A 21124-nucleotide genomic window follows, 5' to 3' on the forward strand; every position below is an offset into this window, starting at 1 on the left:
AGGCCTTCTTTGACCCTTGGCCACAGAGTTATGGAAGTAGCCACACAGAGGCGTGAGCCCGGTTCCTCAGGGCCACATTACTGCAGACCTGTTTGTTTGTTATGCCGTTGTTCGTGGAGTCTCACCGGATTGTCTGGTTTCCCTTACAGGGCCCCCTCCCTTAGGAATGCGCCCACCAAGGCCCTAGACTCATCTTGGCCCTCCTCAGCTCCTTGCCTGTTCCGAAAGGCTGTACATAGTCCTTTTATTTCCTTGTGGTGTGAAGCAAATTTATAATAAACTCTTAGTAGGATATTCTAAATGCACCTGGTGGATCTGTTCATTTTTAGAAAACTTTGGTAATATCGGGTGCTTAATAGAGCCAAGAAGGGGTGCCTTGGAAAAATTAGCCCTAATTTTAGTTGCTTCCCTTATAAAATATTTTACTACACATTTGTAGAGATGTGCAATGTCATAACCAAGAAACTACCAAATTGAACTATAATGAGATTTTTAACCTGTCAAACTGGCAAAGATCAGTTTGTTGAAATAAACACTCATACAGTGTTGCTGAGGTTGGAAATTGGTGTATCCTCTGTGGAAAGAACTTATCTAGAAATCTTCTTGAGCAGTACTTTAGATTATCATATTTATTTTTGTACAATAAAGTATGAAGTAAATAACTAAAAATGAAAATCCTATTGAGTAAGGAACAGTTTTTGTATAACTTTATTTCAGGGTTATACACCTACATATAACCTTACCCAACTTTTGCATTGTAGGGCCTCCATGATTTCTTCCATCCAAAGTCTATGTTCAATTGAGATGGTCACTGAACTACTTAGTATATCAAGCTTAAAGGGTGCAGATATAAGAGGTGGCCGCTTGCTGTCTATGGGGAAGACAATTCTAAATGCAAAGGAGAACTTAATGAAAAAAAAAGACGTGGTATGGGGGTGCTTCAGGAGTGTAAGGGTGGTTCAACAAACCACATTAATAGAAGGAAAAAACCTCATGATGGTCTCAGTAGCTGCAGAAAAAGCATTTGGCAAAATTCCCACCTTTTTGTCAACCTTGATAGGGACACTAAACAAATTAAGAATAGAAGGGAGCTTTCTAAACATGATAAAAGGATTCATGAAAAACCCACAGCTAACAAAGTGAAAGGCTGAAAACTTTCTCCTTAAGATTAGGAGCAAGACGGGTGCCACTTTGGCCACTGATATTCGACATTGTACTGGAAGTTCTATCTAGAACTGTTAGGCAAGAAAAAGAAAAGGTTCAAATTGGAAAAGGAGGAAGTAAAACTTAACAAGTATGATTCTATATATAATTCCAAAGAATCATAAGAAAGGTACTAGAGCTGGTAAGCGAATTTAGCAAAATTGCAGGATAAAAGGTCACAGAAAAATCAATTGTATTTCTACATACCAGCAATGAACAACCTGTAAAGGAAATTTAAAAAATTCTATAATATCCAAAAGAATAAAATGCCTACAAATCAATTTAACCAAGGAGCTAAAAGATTTGTACACTGAAAACTACAGACATCATGAAAGAAGGAAAACCTAAATAAATGGGAAGAGATCTCAAGTTCATGGATTGGAAGACTTAATATTGTTAAAATGGCAGCATTTCCCAAAAGTCTATAGGTTCAGTGCAATTCCTATCAAAATTCCAGTGGAGCAAAGTAAACAAATAGCCTCAGAGATACAGAGGAAAAACTGATGGTTGCTAATGGGATGAGGGAGAAGGGGAAGGGATTAGAAAGCATATAATGGTAACTACAATATCACAGGGATATGAGACAATTTGGGGACTATAAATATTTTGTAGGGTGTCAGATGGGCACATGTCTTCTAAGGGAGACCATTTCATGGATGGTATAGATGCTTGACCACTACACCTGAAGCTGAATTATATTGTATGTCAACTGTAATTTAATATATATATATGGTCACAGGATATGGAGTATAGTATAGGGAATTGAGTCAATGGAATTGTAATATATATGATGTAAGAGGGGCAATCGATTGGGGGGAGGGGCATTGTCACTGTGAGGGGTGAAATGTATGTTACATTGTTCTATACATCTGAAACTATATATATATAAAGACCAGCTGGATATGGTTATAAAATATATATATATTTTCCAGTGGCTTTTTCAGAAATGTAGAAGCTGATCCTCAAATTTATATGAAGTTGCAAGGGGCCCCAAATAGCAAAAACAATCCTGAGAAAGAACAAAGTTGGGGGACCCAGACTTCTTGATTTTAAAACTTCCTACAAAGCTTCAGCAATCAGAACAGTGTGGTACTGTCAAGGATAGACATAGGCCAATAGAATAGAATTGAGAATCCAGAAGTAAACTTGCGAATGTGGCCAATTGATTTTTGACAGTGCTAAGACCTTTCATTGGGAAAAGAATAGTCTCTTCAACAAATGGTGCTGGACAACTGGATAACTGCATGCAAAAGAAGGAAGTTGGATCTCTTCCTCCGTATATCACTAACTCAAAATGGATCAACAATAGAAATATACCGTTTCCCTGAAAATAAGACCCAGCCAGAAAATAGCCATAGCATGATTTTAGGTGTCAACATATGGCACCTTGGCATACTGAATATTTTAAGTTGAAAGAGTTTGTGGAAAAGGCACCCTTCTCCCTGAAACAGGTCGTAAAACCCTCATGTGAGGTGTGCGTGCCCTCCATGTCCTGGAGGAATCATGCTGGGGCTTCTTCCACTAGGTCTTATTTTTGGGGAAACTCGGTAAAAACCAAAACTATAATAAAACTTCTGGAAGAAAATGGGCAAATCTTCATGACCTTGGATTTGGTGATGGGTTTTTAGATATGGCAACAAAAGAAGAAAATTGGACTTCATCAAAATTACAAATTTTTTGCTTTAAAGGATATTATCAAGAATGTGGAAAGGCAACCTGCAGAAGAGAAAATATTTGCAAGTCAAATATCTGATTTGGGTTTAATATCAAGACTAAAGAACTTTTATAACAAATAAGCTTAATAGCTCAACTAAAAAGTCAGCAAAGAAGGGCTGGCTGAGTGGCTTAGTTGGTTAGAACGTGAGCTCTGAGCAACAGGGTTGCCGGTTCAATTTCCACATGGGCCAGTGAGCTGTGCCTGAGTGGAGCTGCTGCTGAGCTGGTGTGAGCATGTGCTCTTAACAACAACAAGGTTGCCAGTTCAACTGAATGTGCCCCTTGCAACTAAGATTGAATACGGCACCTTGAGCTGAGCAGCTGCGAGCTGCTGAAGGGCGGCCAGATAGCTCAGTGTACAACAAGGTTTCTGGTTTGACTCCCCCATGGGATAGAGGACTATGCCACCCTGCAACTAGATTGAAAGCGGCAACTGGACTTGGAGCTGATTTTGAGCCCACCACAACTAAGATTGAAGGACAACAACTTGACTTGGTGCTGATGGGTCCTGGAAAAACAACGTTTCCCTTCCCCAATTCCCCAACATTGTTCTCTTCCCCAGTTAAATCTTTTAAAAAAAGAAAAAAAAAGCAAAGGAATTAAATAGATATTTTTTCAAAGAAGATACACAAAATGGACAGTAAGCACATGAAAAGGTGTTCAGTGTGGTTGTTAAAGAAATGCAAATCAAAACCACAATGAGATTCTACTTCACACTCATGAGGATGGCTTTAATGGGGAAAAAAAAAGGAATATAAATGTTGGCAAGTATGTGGAGAAATAGGACCCCTCGTGCATTACTGGTGAGAATGTAAAATGGTGCAGCCACTATGGAAAACAGTTCGGCAGTTCCTCAAAAAATTAAACAGAACTACCTACCATATGACCCAGCAATTCTGCTTCTAGGTATATACTCAAGAGAAATGAAAATATATATCCACACAGAAACTTGTTTATGAATGTGGCAGCATTATTCATAATAAAACCAATAGTTGGAAACAACCCAACTGTCCATCAATGAATGGATAAACTGGGGTATTCATTGAATGGAATACTATTCAGCTACAACAGGGATGAAGTATTGATACATGCTACCACCTGGATGAACCTCAAAAACATTGTGCTAAACGAAAGCAGACACCAAAGGTCACATTTTTTTTTTTTAAAGATTTTTATTGAGTTGGTTAGGGGGACATTGTGTTTTTCCAGGACCCATCAGCTCCAAGTCAAGTTGTCCTTCAATCTTCGTTGTGGAAGGCTTAGTCCAGTCGCCGCTTTCAATCTAGTTGCGGGGGGTGGGGGGGGAGGAGGGGAGGCGTGCACCATCTCATTCTTGAGTTGAACCGGCAACCTTGTTACACACTGAACCATCAGGCCGCCCATTGGCAGTTCGCGGCTGCTCAGCTCAAGGTGCTGCGTTCAATCTTAGCTGCGGGTGGGGTGGGGGTGGGGGGGCGTAGCCCACCATCCCTTATGGGTGTTAAACCAGCAACTTTGCTGCTAAGAGCACACGCTCTCACCAGTTCAGCGGCAGCTCAGTTTGAGTACAGCTCACAGGCTCATGTGGGAGTTGAACCAGTGACCCTGTTGCTCAGCGCTTGCGCTCTTAACCAACTGAGCCACTTGGCTGGCCCGAAAAAAGGAACTTCTGAGTCAAAGGATGTAAACGTTTTAATTAACTTTGAAAACTTTAGTCAATTTGCCCAGTTACAAAACAGACACACAACTACACTTTTCACAACATGCTCCTCAGAATTGGTAATTGTCATTAAGAGGAAATAACACTTTTCTAGTTTGACAGCTGAAAATGATATATCATTGTTATATCATTGGGTTCTTTTTGTTTCAAAGGAGGGATTTAAGCATTTTGTTATTTCTTCTTTTGGGTATTGTCTCAAAAATGTTGTGATAGACATTTTTCCATGTTATCACATTTTCATGATTACTAAGTGTTTATCTAGCGAGTGTAGCATAACTCAATCATTCTTCCCATTTGGGGAATTCATATTATCTCTGATTTTTCATGACTGCAAATCAGGCAGGCAGTAAAATACTTGGTGTTTTTTTTCTTTGGATTTTCTAGGTTTCTAGGAGCCATATTAACGATTCAAAGGCAGGCACTAGAAAGAAGGAAACTCATTTACCAAATGCAGGTGTAGGCATCAAATATCTCTGGGAGGCTACACACTAGGCATTGATACCAGTTTGGTTGCCTGTGGGGAAAGGAACCTAGTTCGAAGTGAACAGGAATGAAAGGGAGAATTTCAATTGTATACTATTTAGGATTTTTAAAATGTTGAGCCATGTGAATGGATTACTTAGTTAAAAAAAATAAGTGCATTTTAAAAATAAAAAATGGTGAAATAATGACTATTTAAAAACGGATGAATCCACCAGGAGGCAGCATTGCTCTGTCAGGAAGAAGGGAGCAGCAAAATGCATGGGCTCTTATGCACCCATGCGGTGCTGGAATTGTGGGGTTTTTTCTTTTTTACTTTCTGTATTCTAATTTTCTACAAAGACCTAATCAAAAATATAATACACTTTATTTAAGGAAGTGTCCAGCCCTGCCCCTCTTTAGCTATGGGGTTATACTTCCATATTTGTATATAAATTCCTGAGGAGGAAGGGTGGTTACATTTAATGTTGATAGATACACCAAATAGCCCTCCAGTTATATTATCCTACACTCTTAACAGTGCACACAGGTGCCTGTTTCTCACATCCTTGCCAACACAGTGTATTGTGACATTATTAGATCTTACTCAATCTGATGTTAAAAAATATCTCCTTGTTTTAATGTGTATATATTTGTTTTTGTTTTTTTAAGATTTAATTGGGGAATTGGGGGAGAGGAACAGTGTTGGGGAATTGGGGAAGGGGAACAGCCAAGTTGTTGTCTTTCAATCTTAGTTAGAGAGGACGCAGCTAGCTCAGCTCCAAGTCCAGTCACCACCCAGCTGTCCGTCAGCAGCTCGTGGCCACTCAGCTCAAGGTGCTGTGTTCAATCTTATTTGTGGGTGAGCATAGCCTACCATCCCATCATGCGGGAGTTGAACCGGCAACCTTGTTGTTAAGAGCACGTGCTCTCACTAGCTGAGCCATCCTGCCACCTGTTGGCAGCCCAGCGGCAGCTCAGCTTGAGTGCAGCTCACTGGTCCATGTAGGAATCAAGCCGGAGGCCCTGTTACTCAGAACTCGCACTCTTAACCAACTGAGCCACTCGGCCAGCCCCTATATATTTGTTTTTAAGGGCAGCTAGTTATGTTTTCAAATATTTAAAGGCAATTTATATTTATTTTTCTGTGAACTACTTACCCCACTCTAACAAAGGCAGGGAATTTGTCCAGATTGTTTCCCATTGCTCTGTGTTGAATGTATGAATGAATGAATGAAGGAATGAATGAAAGAACGAACAAACGAACGTGAGCTCCAGGTTCCTAATCTATAAAATGAGGGTTGTGTCTCGTTGCTTCATGGAAGGTAGATTGACTCCTTCACCAAATTTGGGTTGGAGAGCTGAGACTGATGGCGCTATGCATGCATCAAGGGGGGAAGAAAAGATTCATTTCTGACATACTGAGGCGTTCTGTGGAGAGCAGGGCAGGCTCCCCAGCAGGTCTGAAAATGGCTTGAGAGAGCAAGGAGGGGCGACTGGCCCATTTTATTGTGCTTAGGGGGCAGGGCTGTGGTGATGGTCCTGCAAGAGGGCCAGAGCTTGCATGGTGTAAACTTCCCATAGATGCCAAGGAGGGGAGCCCACAGGCTTTCTTATGGGCTTGAAAGCTGTCAGCAACATAAAAAAATGAAGCCAGACATTATTATGTGATGATAGAACCTCATTTCATTGAAGATCGAATGATGTACTATACATAATAAGGTTAGCACAGAGGAAGTTGTCAATAAATATTGGCCTTTATTGTTGTTCTTGAGTCTTCAGATTCTAACTTTGTGAAGGGAGAGGATTTTTTTTTCTTTTGAATATAACACAATATTTTTTTTCAGGAGTGAGATCTATAGTTAGAGGGTTTGGCTACTCTTCTGTATGGTACGGCTTATTCATCTATTTCTTCTGTGGACCAGGTACAGTGTCTTGCATGGAGTTAAAGGAAGAACATGCCCATATTCAGAATGGCTCATATTGAGGGCCATGCACAGTGCTGGGCACTTCATATGTGTTTGTCAGGGAGTGCTGGCTGACATGGATGAAAGGGACTATCCCAGGGGTGTGGGGTATGGAGGTTGGCTGGAAAAGCTGATCACATGCCTATCCTATGATCCAGCAATTGTATTCCCCGAAATATATATATATATATATATATATATATATATATATATATATATATACACACACACACACACATATATATATATATATATATATATATATATATATCTCCAATAGAAATGCTGACATATGTTTACAAACAGACATATACAAGAGTATATATAGCAACTCGATTTAGAATAGCCCCAAACTGGAAACTACCCAAATATCCATTATTAGTAAAATGGAGAAATTGTAGTATATCCACCCAAAAGAATACTGTACATCAAGGATCTCCAATAACACCCAGCAATACGGATGAATCTTCTATACAGAATGCCAAGTGACAGAGCCAAAGACCAAACACAAAATACATACAGTGTAATTCCATTCACATAAAGCACGAAGACTAATCTTTGCTTCTACAATTTGGGATAATGGTTTCCCTGGGAATAGCCACAAAGGGAGCTTCTAGGGTACTGGTAACATTCTATTTCTTGATCCAGGTGCTGGTTGCCCGGTGAGTTCAGTTTGTAAATATTCAGCAAGCTGTTCGCTTTTGATATGAATTCATTTCTGAATGTATGTAAGGCCCCTATAAAAATAGAAACATTCTCACTGGGGAAAATCTAAAAGGAAATTTACCACAGTGTTAACTGCGGCAGTGCTAGGTGATGAGACTCTGGCTAGTGTTTCTCTTCTTTTTTTGAGCTCCTAATTTACTACCATCCATTCATTCAATAAGTATTTATTGAATGCCTAATATGTACTAGGCACTGTTCTATGTAACTCTGCTGGGTATATAAGAATAAACAAAACAGAATTCTCTGTAGTTGATGAGCTTACGTTTTAGAAGGGGGAAAGGACAACAAACAGTAACCACGTAAATACATTATGTCAAATAGTATAATTGCTACGGAGGAAAGGAAACCAGGAAGAGGGAGATTCAAAGTGCCATCGGTGTGGAGCTATTTAATCAGGGTGGTCAGAAAAGGCCCTACTGGGCCGGCCGAGTGGCTCAGTTGGTTAAGAGCGTGAGCTCTGAGCAATAGGGTCTCAGGTTCGATTCCCACATGGGCCAGTGAGCTGCGCCTGAGCTGAGCTTCCCTGAGCTGCCAGCGGGCGGCTGGATGGTGACTGGACTTGGAGCTGAGCTAGCTGCGCCCTCCACAACTAAGATTGAAGGACAACAACTTGGCTGTTTCCCTTCCCCAATTCCTCAACACTGTTTCCCTCCCCCCCTTCCCCAATTCCCCAATAAAATTAATAACAAAACAAAAACTCGGCCCTACAATTTGAGCAGAAACCTATGGCTTTTAGCCATGCAGATATGGTTGGGGGATGGAGAAAAAGGATTCCAGATAGAGGGTCCAGCAGCTGCAAAGACACTGAGGTGGTAGCATACTTTATTTTTCAAGAATATCTAGAAGGTCATAGTGCCAGTTATCCACTTATTGCATCTCAACTCCAAATCTACCCTGCAGTGTCTGCCCTGTAGCTAGACTCAAAATATTATTGTCCTCTGGCCGATGTTCAAGTTTGTCAGTAGTGGGTGCTAGAGAGACATTGCAGGAAGAGAGAGAGCTTTCTTTTCTGGTTTGGTGTGCTCTCATCAGGCTTCGGTAGCCTGCACTGCTTCTCCAGGCCCAGCTCCCACAGCCTGGGTGTTCTCTCCAGCCCTGGGGGCTTCTGCAGAGGAGATGGCTTCTTTATCACTGGCTCCTGCCATGCACAGAGGCCATCGGCATCCAGCAACCAACAGGGAACCCCTGTCATGTCAGCCTAGAGCTGCTCCCTCATCTCTCTACCCAAGCTCTGTAGTCTTACCAGAGCAAGGCAGGCCATGAAGACTGCAGCTTGGCTGATGACGGGGACTGACTTTATTGGAGAAGAGTGTAGAAAATTACAGGCCCAGGTTGATGGACGAAACAACAGTGATATCAGTGGCAAACAATCAGAGAAGGGCAACATTAAGGTAGATTAAGGCCTCTTTACTGGTTGGGGCAAGCAACAGACAGGTAGACCAATCGGAAATTTAACAAGGGAGATCTGGGAAGTTGGTCTTGATAAGATCCTACTTATCTCTGGTGGTCTGGAAGACTATGCTCATGCCCAAGGCTGTGAGCATCTAAGGAGAGACAAGAGAGGATCCCACCCATCTACTGGTCCCCGGCTGAATGTGAGACCTTGTAAACACAGAATAAAAAAGGTGGAGCCCACTTATAAATTGCCTGAGCTTTGAATATGTTCCTGAAACCACCCACAGATTCATTACCAAAGGAAGGAAACCTTACTGACTCAGGGTGTTTAAGCACAACCTCTTAACTAATCACGTGCTGACCCAGGGGTGACTCTAGGAAATCAGGCTTGAAAATAAGCACAAGAATTGAAAAAACAAGAAACTCTAAGCAGCCACTACACGATGCAAGGGAAATAGACTCCATAGAATTAATCAGGTGAACAAACCCTGAACACAAACAAAGGAACAAATAAACAATAACAACCACCCATCCTGGGGGGGATCAGAATTCAGAGTTGCAGCAATATATGATATAAAATGTCCCATCTTCAACAAAAGATGGAACACACACACACACACACTCCTACAAACCAGGCAAGTGTGACCTCCATACAGAAAAAAGCAGCCAATACAACGGAATATACTGAACATTTTTGAGGATGGACTATACAGTAGTCAATACAAGAAGCCTCAATCAATTAAAATTTTAATTTAAAGTTTTAATTTTGAGATAACTATAGATTCACATGCAATTGTAAGGAACAATACAGAGCGATCCTGAGCACTCTTTACCCAGTGCCCCAATGGTAACATCTTGTCAAACTATAGTACGTCACAACCAGGATATTGATGTTGATACAGTCGAGATAGGGAACATTCCATACAAGGGCCCTTGTGCTGCTGTGTTTCCTTTTATACCCACACTCTATTTCACTCCCACTCCCTCCTTAACCTCAGGCAAACACTAATCGATTCTCTATTTTACAAGTTTGTCATTTCAAGAATGTTATATAAATGGAATCATGTAGTATATTAAATTTTTTTAAAAGCATACAATATTATGAGTTTTAGGTGTACACCATAGTTGTTCAACATTTGTAGACCTAAAGAAGTGATTACCATGATAAGCCCAGCAACCATCTGACACTGTACCATGCTATCACAATATTATTGACTGTATTCCCATGCTGTGGGTTACATCCCCATGACTTATTTGTTTTATACCTGGAAATTTAAGCCACTTATTGCCATTCACCTTTTTATTTTTATTTTATTTTATTTTTAAAGATTTTTATTGGGGAATTAGGGGATGGGAACAGTGCTGGGGAATTGGGGGAAGGGGAACAGACAAGTTGCTGTCGTTTTGTTCTTCAGTCTAGTTGTGGAGGACGTTGCTTCACTGGCCCAAGTTGGCACCATCATTGCGCTCTTCCCGGGTGAGGCAGATCAGTCGCCGGCTTCTGGACGGCCACTCACTGCGGCTGCTGGCCGCTCACGCTGGCTGCTGGCTACATACAGTAGCCCCATGGCAACCCACTGCCACAGGGGCTGCAGCCTACGCCGTTGCTGGCGATTCACAGCAGCCCAGCTCCAGGTTGAGCTGTTGTTCAGCATCTTAGCTGTGGAGGGCAGTGTCACTGGCCCTCATATGTGGGATCCGAACCGGGGCCCTCTGGCGTCCCAAGCCAGCTCTTAACCAACGCGTCACTCGGCTGGCCCCAGCCATTCACCTTTTTAATTTTTCAATTACAATTGACATTCAATATTATATTAATTTTAGGGGTACAGAATGGTTAGGTATTTATATAATTTAAGAAGTGATCCCCCTGACTAGTCTAGCACCCACCTGGCACTATACATAGTTATTATCATATGATTGACTATATTCCCTATGCTTTACTTTACATCCCCATGACTATTTTGTAACTACAAATTTGTAGTTCTTAATCCCTTCACCTTTTTCATCCTGCCCTCCCAAATGCCTCCCATCTATCACCCCAACAAGCCTAGGACACATCGGGCACCATACGTAGTTATTACAATATTATTGATATATGTGCTCCGATGTTCATTGCAACTTTATTTATGGTGGCCAAGACATGAAAACAACCAAAGTGTCCTTCAATAGATGATTGAATAAGGAAGATGTGGTATATATACACAATGGAAGACTATTCTGCCATAAGAAAAGATGAAATAGTGCCATTTGTGACAACATTGATGGCTCTTGAGATTATTATACTAAGCAAAATAAATCAGACAGAAAAAGTAGAGAACCATATGACTTCACTGATAAGTGGTATATAAAACTGAAAACAACAAAGGAACAAGACAGTAAATGAAACAAAAACTCATAGACACAGACAATAGTTTAGTGGTTACAAGAGGGTAAGTGGGGAAGGGAGTGGTAGGTGAGGATAAATGGTATCAAATATGTGGTGATGGAAAGAGAACTGACTCTGGGTGGTGAACACACAATGTGATAGATGATGTATTACAGAATTGTACGCCTGAAACCTATGTAACTTTACTAACAATTGTCACTCCAATAAACTTTAATTAAAAAAAAATTATTGACTATATTTCTTATGCTATACCCTACATCCCTATGACTACTTTGTAACAACCAGTTTGTACTTTTTAATCCCTTCCTCTTTTTTCACCCACACCCCTCCCATCTGGCAATCATTAAAATGTTCTCTGTATCTATGAGTTTTTGTTTGTTTGTTTGTTTATTTTGATCTTTAGATTCCATATATAAGCAAAGTCACATTGCATCTGTCTTTCTCTGTCTGACATACTCCACTCAGCACAATACCCTCCAGATCCATCCATGCCTCCACAGTTGACAAGAACCCATTCCCTTCCATGTATATATGTACCACCTCTTCTTTACCCATTTTTCATTGATGGACACCCAGGCTGCCTTCATGTCTTGGCCATTGTAAACAGTGCTGCAATTAACATATGGATGCCCACATTCACTTGAAGCAGAGTTTTGGGTTTCTTTGGATAAATAGCCAGAAGTGGGATTATTGGGTCCTTCGTTGTCTCTTGTGATAGCCTTTGTTTTAAAGCCTATTTTGGGGCAGGAGTACCTCCACACAGGGAAAATGGCGCCTGTCCTCTAGCCCATGCTCCAAAGCAACAGACCTCAGTCTGCTCTTTTGTATGCTGCCAATGTCCCCTGAGTCACCGTCCCTCTGCCAGAATCCAGAGTGTCTTGGAAGAGTCCTCCTGTTGAGCTGGCAGGGCCACAAGATTGAAGTAGTCTGCATTTTTGCTGCTTGAGGGTATCTTTTTGGAGCTCTGATGAAGAGGCATTGTCACTGGAAGGAGATAGACTATGATACAAAGGAGAGAACAAAAAGGAATGTCACATATATTTTTAGCTTTTGTTACCCAGTTTCTTCTTTATATTTTAATACGTGAAATATGAGGCATTTTTGGTAGACTTTTTCATGCTTAAGAATGAGGAAGAGTAAAAATACAGGTTGAGATTTTCATATACACATTACAATGATTCCTTCTTTCTGGAGAAAAAAACCCCACCAAACCAAAATATCTACAACCACAAGAACTCTCAATAAATAGTATAGATTTCAAACTCTAGTTACTCAAGAATTCCACACTGAAGATACAGCTAAAAGATTTCTGTCTTCTCATTTAAAGATATAATTCATGATGATTTCAATTAATTAGTTAACTGTATGTGTGTTGCTTAGTATTGATAAAGTTTAAGGCCAATTTTGAAAAATGATTTGCCTTGGAAGTATTTTTTTTAAATCTTACCAATCAGATTCAGATTTGACTATAAACATAGGGGGCAGGCTCAACACATTAAAGATGGTGGCCACCTGCCCAGCTGCATGGGACGAGGACCCTGCATGGAAAATGGCGACTGTCCTCCAGCCCTGGCTTTGAAGTCACACACCTTAGTCTGCTCCCAGTATGCCTCTGACGCCCTCTGAGACACTGTCTCTCAGCTGGAGCCAAGGTGAGTGCCCAAGCGAGTGAGTCTGTGAGCAGGCAGTTTAAGAGGATGCCTGGGTTTCCCATAGTTTTCTGACCCACCCAGATGGTTGGAATCCCCACTGTTTTTCACAGCCAGATATGTGGGAGCTTCTCTTCCTGGGACCAGTACTTTGGACTGAAGAATCTGGGGTGGGGCTGGGGTCCTTCACGCCTCTGAGGGGAAATTCCATGGCCAAGGTATCCCTCCCTATTTTCAACTGCCACACGAAGGTTTGGAACCTGCCTGGTTCATGTCTCCGCCCCGCCTACCAGTCTCAACGTGGTTTCTTCTTTACATCCTTAGTAATAAAACTTCTGTTCAGCCAGACTTCAGATGGTTCTCCACGCTGATTGTTCTATAATTTAGTTGTAATTTTGATGAGTTCACGGAAGAAAGGAAGTAGACACGGTGTTTATCTACTCCACCATCTTGGATCTCTCCGCAGTATATAACCTTTTAGGATTGGTTTCTTTTACTTAAAATAATTCTATGGAGATGCTTCCATGTGTTGTGTGTATCAATAGTCCAGTTTTTATATTGCTGAGTAGTATTCCATGGCATGGTTGTACTGCAGCTTAATTACTCACCAGTTGAAGGACATCTAGGCTCTTTCCAGTTTGGGGGCTACTACAAATAAAGCTGCTATAAACATCTATGTACAGGTTTCTGTGTGAACACAAGTTTCATTTCCTGGGATAAGTGCCCAGCAGTGCAATTTCTGGATTGTATATTAGTTGCATCTTCCTTTCCTTTCCTTTCTTTCCTTTCCCTCTCTTTTCTCCCCTCCTCTTCCTCTTCCTCCTCCCCCTCCTCCTTTCTTCTCCTTCTCTTTCTCTCTCTCTCCCCCACCCCCCTGCACACCCGTCACCCGTCTCTTTCTTTCTTTCAAACTGCCAAACTATTTTTCAGAGAACATGTAACATTTTACATTTACACCAGCAATGTAAGAGTAATCAAGTTTCTCTGCATCATTGCCAGCATTTGGTATTGTCACTATTTAAAAAAATTTTTTTAGCCATTTTGTTGGTATGTAGTAATATCTCATTGTGGTTTTAATCTACACTTCCCTAAGGGCTAATAATATTGAATATCTTTTCATGTGCTTATTTGCCATCTGTATGTCCTCTTCAGTGAAAAGTTTATGTCTTTTGTCTATTTTCTTAGTTAGATTGCTTTTTTACTGTTGAATTTTAAGAGTTTTTATGTATTCTAAATACTAGTTCTTTGTCAGATATATGGTTTGCAAACATTTTCTCCCAATATGTGCTCTTTTTTTTTTTAATCACCTTAACAGGGTCTTTCACAGAACAAGAATTCTGAATTTTGATAAGGTCCAATTTATCAATTTTGTTACTGCAATTTTGATTGGAATTGTATTAAACCTGTATATCAATTTGGGGAGAAGTGGCTCCTTAACTATGTCAAATCTTCTATTTCATGAACACAGTATGTCTCCCCATTTATTTAGATCTTCTTTGATTACTTTCACCTGCATTTTGCATTTTTCAGCATACAAATCCATACGTTTTGTTAATTTGAATTGAAGGTTTTTTTAAAAAAAAGCAATTTTAAATATATTTTAAATTTTTGTTTAGATTGTTTATTGATAGTACAAAGAAATACAACTGATTAAAAAATTGGCTCATATGGTTGTGGAGGCTGACAGGTCCAATGTATATATCCTATTTTCTCTGTTTCTCTAGAGAACCCTGATTAACACAAGCATCACCATTACCACAACCACCTCTCTGCTATGCTTGCTTCAATTTAAGAAAGGTCAGGATCACTGATCAATGTCAAAAAGAAGGTAGTGAGCCGCAGGACACTTTGGGTACATTGGCTTTCATTCTGTTCTTGGACACATGAAGCTCATTTTCACCTCAGTGCCTGTATGATGTAGGATTCTTGGCTGCAAGCAAAAGAAACTGATTGACTTTTGTTGGCTTAAACAAAAGGGGATGGAGTAGAAATTAAGCACAGATAGGAGAGGATGCTCTTATCAGACACAGGGACATATGGGATTCTACTATTCTCCGGAGGGTCAAGAAGCAGGCAGCAGGAAACAGCAGGGCGGGCTGTATATTTCCAAAAATACCTATGACAATATTTCCAGTCTTACAAGCTCTTCCAAAATCTTTTCGCTTCTTGCCATGAATTGGGGCTATTTACTCTCCCCTTGAAACTGAGGAACTTGATGAATAGAATGTGGCAGAAGTGACACTGGATGACCTCTAACCCTAGGTCATAAAGGCAATATGGTGCTTCTCTCTCTCTCTCTCTCTCTCTCTCCCTCTCTCTCTCTCTCTCTCTCTCTCTCTCTCTCTCTCTCTCTTGCAACCCACACATCATGTTGTGAGGAAGCCCAGACCATGTGGGCAGGTCATGGGTAGGTGTTCCAGATGACAGACCCAGCTTGGAGCTCAGCCAACCTCCAGAAATGTGAATAAACAAGCCTTCTGATGATCCCAACCCCAGCCTTTTAGCTGCCCTAGATGTCACCGGGTAGACTCACTCCTTAAAAGTCCCGCCCAAGTTGCAGATTCAAGAGCAAAATAATTGTCATTATTTTAAGCCTTAGTTATGGGTTGGCTTGTTACACAGTAATTGGTAACTGAAACATACAGCAATTGTGTCAGCAGAAATTACCTGGTTAGGACACTGCCCAGGGCTCTACCACATGTGATGCCCTCTGAACATTCCTTTTATCCTATTCTTTTAAGAATCAAAATACCAGGAGAGAGCATGTGACTGTCTGAGTGAGGGTGCCCAGCCCTGGTTGTACCACAAGGCAGGTTGAAGAAGGATGTGACTTCCTCATCCCGAGCAAGAGGAGAGGGCCCACTGGGAGCCAAGAGTCATCCTTCTCTCAAGACTGTGTGGCAAAGGTGGCTTTCCATAGTGCTACTGGGCGTGCCCCAAACTAACACGCCTGTTTCCCAGGTCTTTGCACAGCTGGCTCTTCACATGCAGTATAGCCCAGTGCAGGGGTCGGCAAACTTTCGAGATGGAAGAGCCAATCCTGTTGCTCACAACAATTTAAAAATTATTAGAGAGCCATAAAACAAATGAAATCACCATTATGTGAATAATATCCTTTAAAAATTTTATAAATGTAACCATGACAGTTTTATTTTCATTTTCATTTTCAATTTTACTTCAGAGCCACATGTACGTACCCAAAGAGCTGCCCGCATGTGGCTTGCGAGCTGCAGTTTGCCAACCCCTGGCCTAGTGGCTGAGAGCAGTCTACTGCCCTGAGTTCAAATCTCAAGTCTGCCACATACCTGCTGTGCAAGTGACTTAACCTCTCAATGCCTCAGTTTTCTCATTTGGAAAAAGGAGATAATAATAGCATTTACTTCACTGAATTATTATGAAGATTAAATGAATTAATAGTGTAAAGCACCTGAAACAGTTCCTGACATACATTAAGCATCCTCATTTAGTTTTTAATGATTTTTTTAATTGTTATTATTAAAATTTTAGCTCACATGTCTTTCTTGGATGCTACCATCTAAAGCTATTCTTACCTCCACCACTTGGGGAGAGGTGACATTCAGTTTTATTTTCTTTTTGGCATGTATCACTAAATTTAATTTGCTTCTTTATTCATGAATTTGTTTACTTAATTACTTTTATTTCTCATTGTGCTTTTTGTACCTTTAAAAATGTCTCCACCAGCTGAAGGGTGATCCCTGTGAATGTAGGGAACTTGTAATGTCACTGTTCTGTCCTTGGGCTGAACAGAATGCAGGGTGGCAGACATGGAGATGCACCGTCCAGACCTTTGTCCAGTGGAGAGCTTTTTGTCCCAACTGCTAGGAGTGCTGCCTGCAGACGACTCTCAGCTGTCAGCTGCTTCAGGGATGGCCTCAGCTGTAGAGCGCTAATTCACCCAAAGTCATACCTCTTCTGGAGTGAATCAGTGACAAAAGCAAGCACAGAAAGGCCTGGACATCTTGTCCCAACCTGGGACAATTCTGATGGGTCATTCTAGCTCCACAGCTGCCCATGGGTTGTGCCCAGGCTGTCACTGGGCCTGCATCATGGTTCGATTCCTCCTTCTGCACTCCCAGCTTTCTCCCCCTCCCTTCCACCGAGTTGATCCCCAGGCTGTTCCTTAATAAATATCTTGTACCCTGAACTCCATCTCAGAGTCAGCTTCCTGGAAGCTCAACCTGCTGCAGCCAAACTGGAGGAAGACTGGTAGTTGGCATTTGCTGGAAAGATGAGGTGTCTGGGGCCACCACAAGGGGAGATCATTTCAGATGACATGTGGAGTCTTCCTGCTGAAAGGAGCGTCCCTTTTACTAAGAGGGGGGATCGCCTTCTGTTCTGGTGGCAGGTGCATAGCAGAGTTTCTTTTGCTCTTGGCAAATGTAGAAGAGGAGAAATGAACACACATGAGTGCAGGAGAGGGCCCCGGTCAGATTCAGGCTTTTAAAAAATATTTACTCCTGGAGAACTGGGCTGTGAATGCAGACTCTCACAGCATGACAGAGCTAAAGGATTCAGGAGTTCACCAAACTTCTCAAATATTTCTGTCCAAGTACCTCAAAGAGAAAGGAAGGTGAGCTCAAACCCCTGGTCTAGGAAGACAGGTCATGTTTACCCAGCGACATCAAGTACACCAGAGTGGTGTGTGGGCCCCCATTTGAGAAGCCCAGATGCGGATGAGAAAGGCAAAGCCAAGGCCTAGAGCTCGATCTGGCTAGGGTGTGATTGAAGTCAGGGCTCAGTGTGGGGTCAGAGCCCACCCAGTTCAGGATCAGGTTCTGTTTGAGATTAGGGCTCAGCCTGGGTTTAGGCCTCAAAGATCAGGATTAGAGCTCAGCCTTGGTTCAGAACTTAGCCTGAGGCCAGAATGAGGACTCAGTCTGTGGTCAGGACTTAGTCTGAGATTGGGATTAGGGTTCAGTCTGAGGTCGAGAGTGTCTGGGGCTGGACCAGGGCCCAGTGTGGAGTCAAAGCTTGGTCTAGGGCCAGAATCAAATCATGACTTAGCTGTGGTAGAAGCCAGAACTTAGTATGAAGCCAGGGTTTAGGGCTCATTCTAGCATCAGGCCAGCCTGGCCCATCATGGCTCTGAGTCACGGCTCTCTCTGGGGTCACGGGTACAAGCTGGAACCTCACCTGAGTTTTCATGCAGGGCCTGTTCAGAGCTTGGCCTCAGCCCAGGGCTGGGCTTTATCTTAGGCTGTGGTACAGCCTGGCATCAGAACTTAGTCCTAGAGCAAGCAGCAGAGTCAGCAGCACATTGTTCTGCAGCAGGGTCAGCAAACCACAGCCCTAGCCAAACCTAGCCTGTCACCTTGTTTAGTAAATACAATTTTATTGCAACACATCCATGCTCATTTGCTTATGTATTGTGTTTGGAACAGAGAGCATATGGCCGGCAAGCCTAAAATATTTACTATTTTGTCCTCAACACTAAAAGTTTGCCAACCCCAGTTCTAAAGGCTTGGAAGCCCCTCTGGAGTTGTGAAAGCTCAGATGACTGACCTAACTCAGTGTTGAGAGCCTCTGTGAAGGTCAGTGTCTGAAACCAAGTGTACTCCAGCAGTGGGAGACCTGAGCCTCAGTAGAGTCCTGTTGCTGGCATCCTTGCTCAGTCTTGAACAATTTCTTCTGCCCTTCCTCTCTGAAAAGCATCATCAGGGTGTTGCCCTAACAATTGAAAGGAAATCCCTACCTGCACATTCTTCTTTGCACCTTCGAAAGCCTCATTTCCATCCACACTCTGCTTTGGGCTTTCTTCTCTCAATATTTCCACCTCTCCCACCCTCAACCAGGGTTCTCTCATTGACTGTGGGGTGGCCTCTGCTTTCAGCTGGGGCTGGAAGAACATGTGGGGCCAATTTTGTCCCAGCGACGTGCTATCTCAGCTCAGCTGACAGATGCTAAAAGCAAGGGGGTTGAACTGGAGATAGATTTACCTGGCAGGTGGCCCTCATCACCTTCAGCTACTTTTCCTTCCCCCAACACACACACACACACACACACACACACACACACACGGGCCATTCTAGCTCCAGAGATGCTTGTGAGGTGGTCCCAGGCTATCCCTCTGCCCCTCTTTCTTTCTCCCCTTCTCTTTCACGGAGGTTGATGCCCAGGCCTCTCCTCAACCAACATCCTGAACCCTAAACATCTCAGATCCAGCTTCCTGGGAAGCTGAACCTGCAACAGCCAAGCCTGAGGAAGACAGGAAGATGATATTTGCTGGAAAAATGAGGTATCTGGGGTCACCACAATGGGAGCCCATCGCTTTCTGGTCTCCCTGCTGAAGAGACTGTCCTCTGTACTAAGAGTGGGAGATCACCTCCTGTTGTCTCCAGCCCTCTGTGCCCCTTCCTGCTGTTCAACCCTGAGGAATTGGCTGCCTGCTCTGAACCTCCAGCTGTATCTAAAACCTAGGTTTGGAAAGGGGGTCCTGGAGCCAAAGCAGCCCAAAGGCCTGGCTCATTAAATGCATTCACTATCTGGGCTCTACAAGCCATCCCTGTGCTGTGCAGAATCATCAGAGAAATGCTGTCACTGAGGCCATCACAAGGCTCATCCAACAAACACTGTCCATGTGTTTGCCCGACTCCCTTTTTGCAAAGACCCACTGCATAAATTCTTCCCATTAGAGTTTGCATCCAAGAGGTGTCTCACTGCAGATGAGCATGATTTGTTGTTGTTGTTCATAGTGCTTAGATTATGTCAACATACTCAAAAAGAGTCAGGAGGCTTTGACTAGAAATAAAATAACAAAGATTTATTCAAGGGTCTTAGGGTTTACAAACTAGGAAACACAACCAGGTAATACCCAGAGTACCCCAAAGGAGAAAGAAAAGCTGAGGGTTCTTATAGTAAAGAGTACATTTTTGAGAAGAATCAGTCCTGTATTCTCAGCCTCTGCATTGGTCTGAGATGGTAATCTTCAGATGTCTGGTGATCTGGACAGTGAAACAATTTCTTCTTGAGGTCACTCAGGTGGTCATCTGAGGGTTTGATGTATATTTAGGCATCGATGCATAATGACCCGATGTACATCTGGGTACTGAAGCAGGCCTGGAAAGTTCAGAAGTTTAAGTTCCCAGAGTCAGTTAAAACAAGAATAGAATCATTTCCTCATGCCTCAGTCTACTTACATTTATTTATTTTTATTTATTTATTTAGCTGAGCCATCCTGCCATCTGTTGGCAGCTCAGCGGCAGGTCAGTGGCAGCTCAGCTTGGGCCGGGAATCGAACTGCTAGTTGCTCAGATCTTGCACTCTTGAGCGAGCTCTTAACCAACTGAGCCACTCATCTGGCCTTTACTTACATTTAATAATTTAGTAGCTTGACCATTGTGACTCCATTTTATTCCTTCACTCTTTTCCTCAATTATATTATTTGTTATAATTCCTTTGGCTGTCTAGAATATTTTGGAGCTGATTTCCATATCTGGTGCAGTTATCTTCAGGGCCTGGTGGTTTCCACTCTGGTCCTCATCCCAGAGGTCTCTGTCCTGTTTGATGCTAAGAATGTGATTGTGTGTAGTGTAAACTGCTGGGGATGTTCTGCAAAGTCAACACTGTTCTGGTTCCAAAGAAGTAAATCAGCACTGTGTTGGTCGTATGAGATCCCTGATGACCATAGCTAGATCAGATCTGGGGCTGCATCACCAAATGCAATCCAGTCTTGATGGCTCCTTCTCTGTCTTCAGCTTCTTCCAGGTAGCAATAGCCCCTCAGATGCTGGGCCTGTGTCTTCAATGAGGGAAAATCTCCCATCTCTTCAAATCTAATGACTTTCAGGAACATGACTTTGGGATAAAACTTAGATGGTGTAAATGGCATGCACATGGGCCCCAACTCTACCTCTAGCTCCTGTAGCCATGTGGCAAGGTTCTCTCCTCTATGTAAAATGGGAGTG

At 42.3% G+C, this 21124-nt stretch overlaps 1 protein-coding gene across 1 annotated transcript in view; it reads left to right on the top strand.

Annotated features, from left to right (window-relative positions):
• The window catches only part of SNRPB (small nuclear ribonucleoprotein polypeptides B and B1), a 28890-nt gene extending 7923 nt beyond the window's left edge, over positions 1-20967 (top strand). The window contains exon 5 of the mRNA XM_019645677.1: positions 20916-20967. Coding sequence (XP_019501222.1) covers positions 20916-20967 — 52 coding nt within the window. The remainder of the gene's footprint in view (positions 1-20915) is intronic.
• The last annotated feature ends 157 nt before the right edge of the window (positions 20968-21124 follow it).

This window comes from Hipposideros armiger, unplaced genomic scaffold (assembly GCF_001890085.2).
Source record: "Hipposideros armiger isolate ML-2016 unplaced genomic scaffold, ASM189008v1 scaffold_94, whole genome shotgun sequence".
In the NCBI taxonomy this organism is placed as follows: Eukaryota; Metazoa; Chordata; class Mammalia; order Chiroptera; family Hipposideridae; genus Hipposideros; species Hipposideros armiger.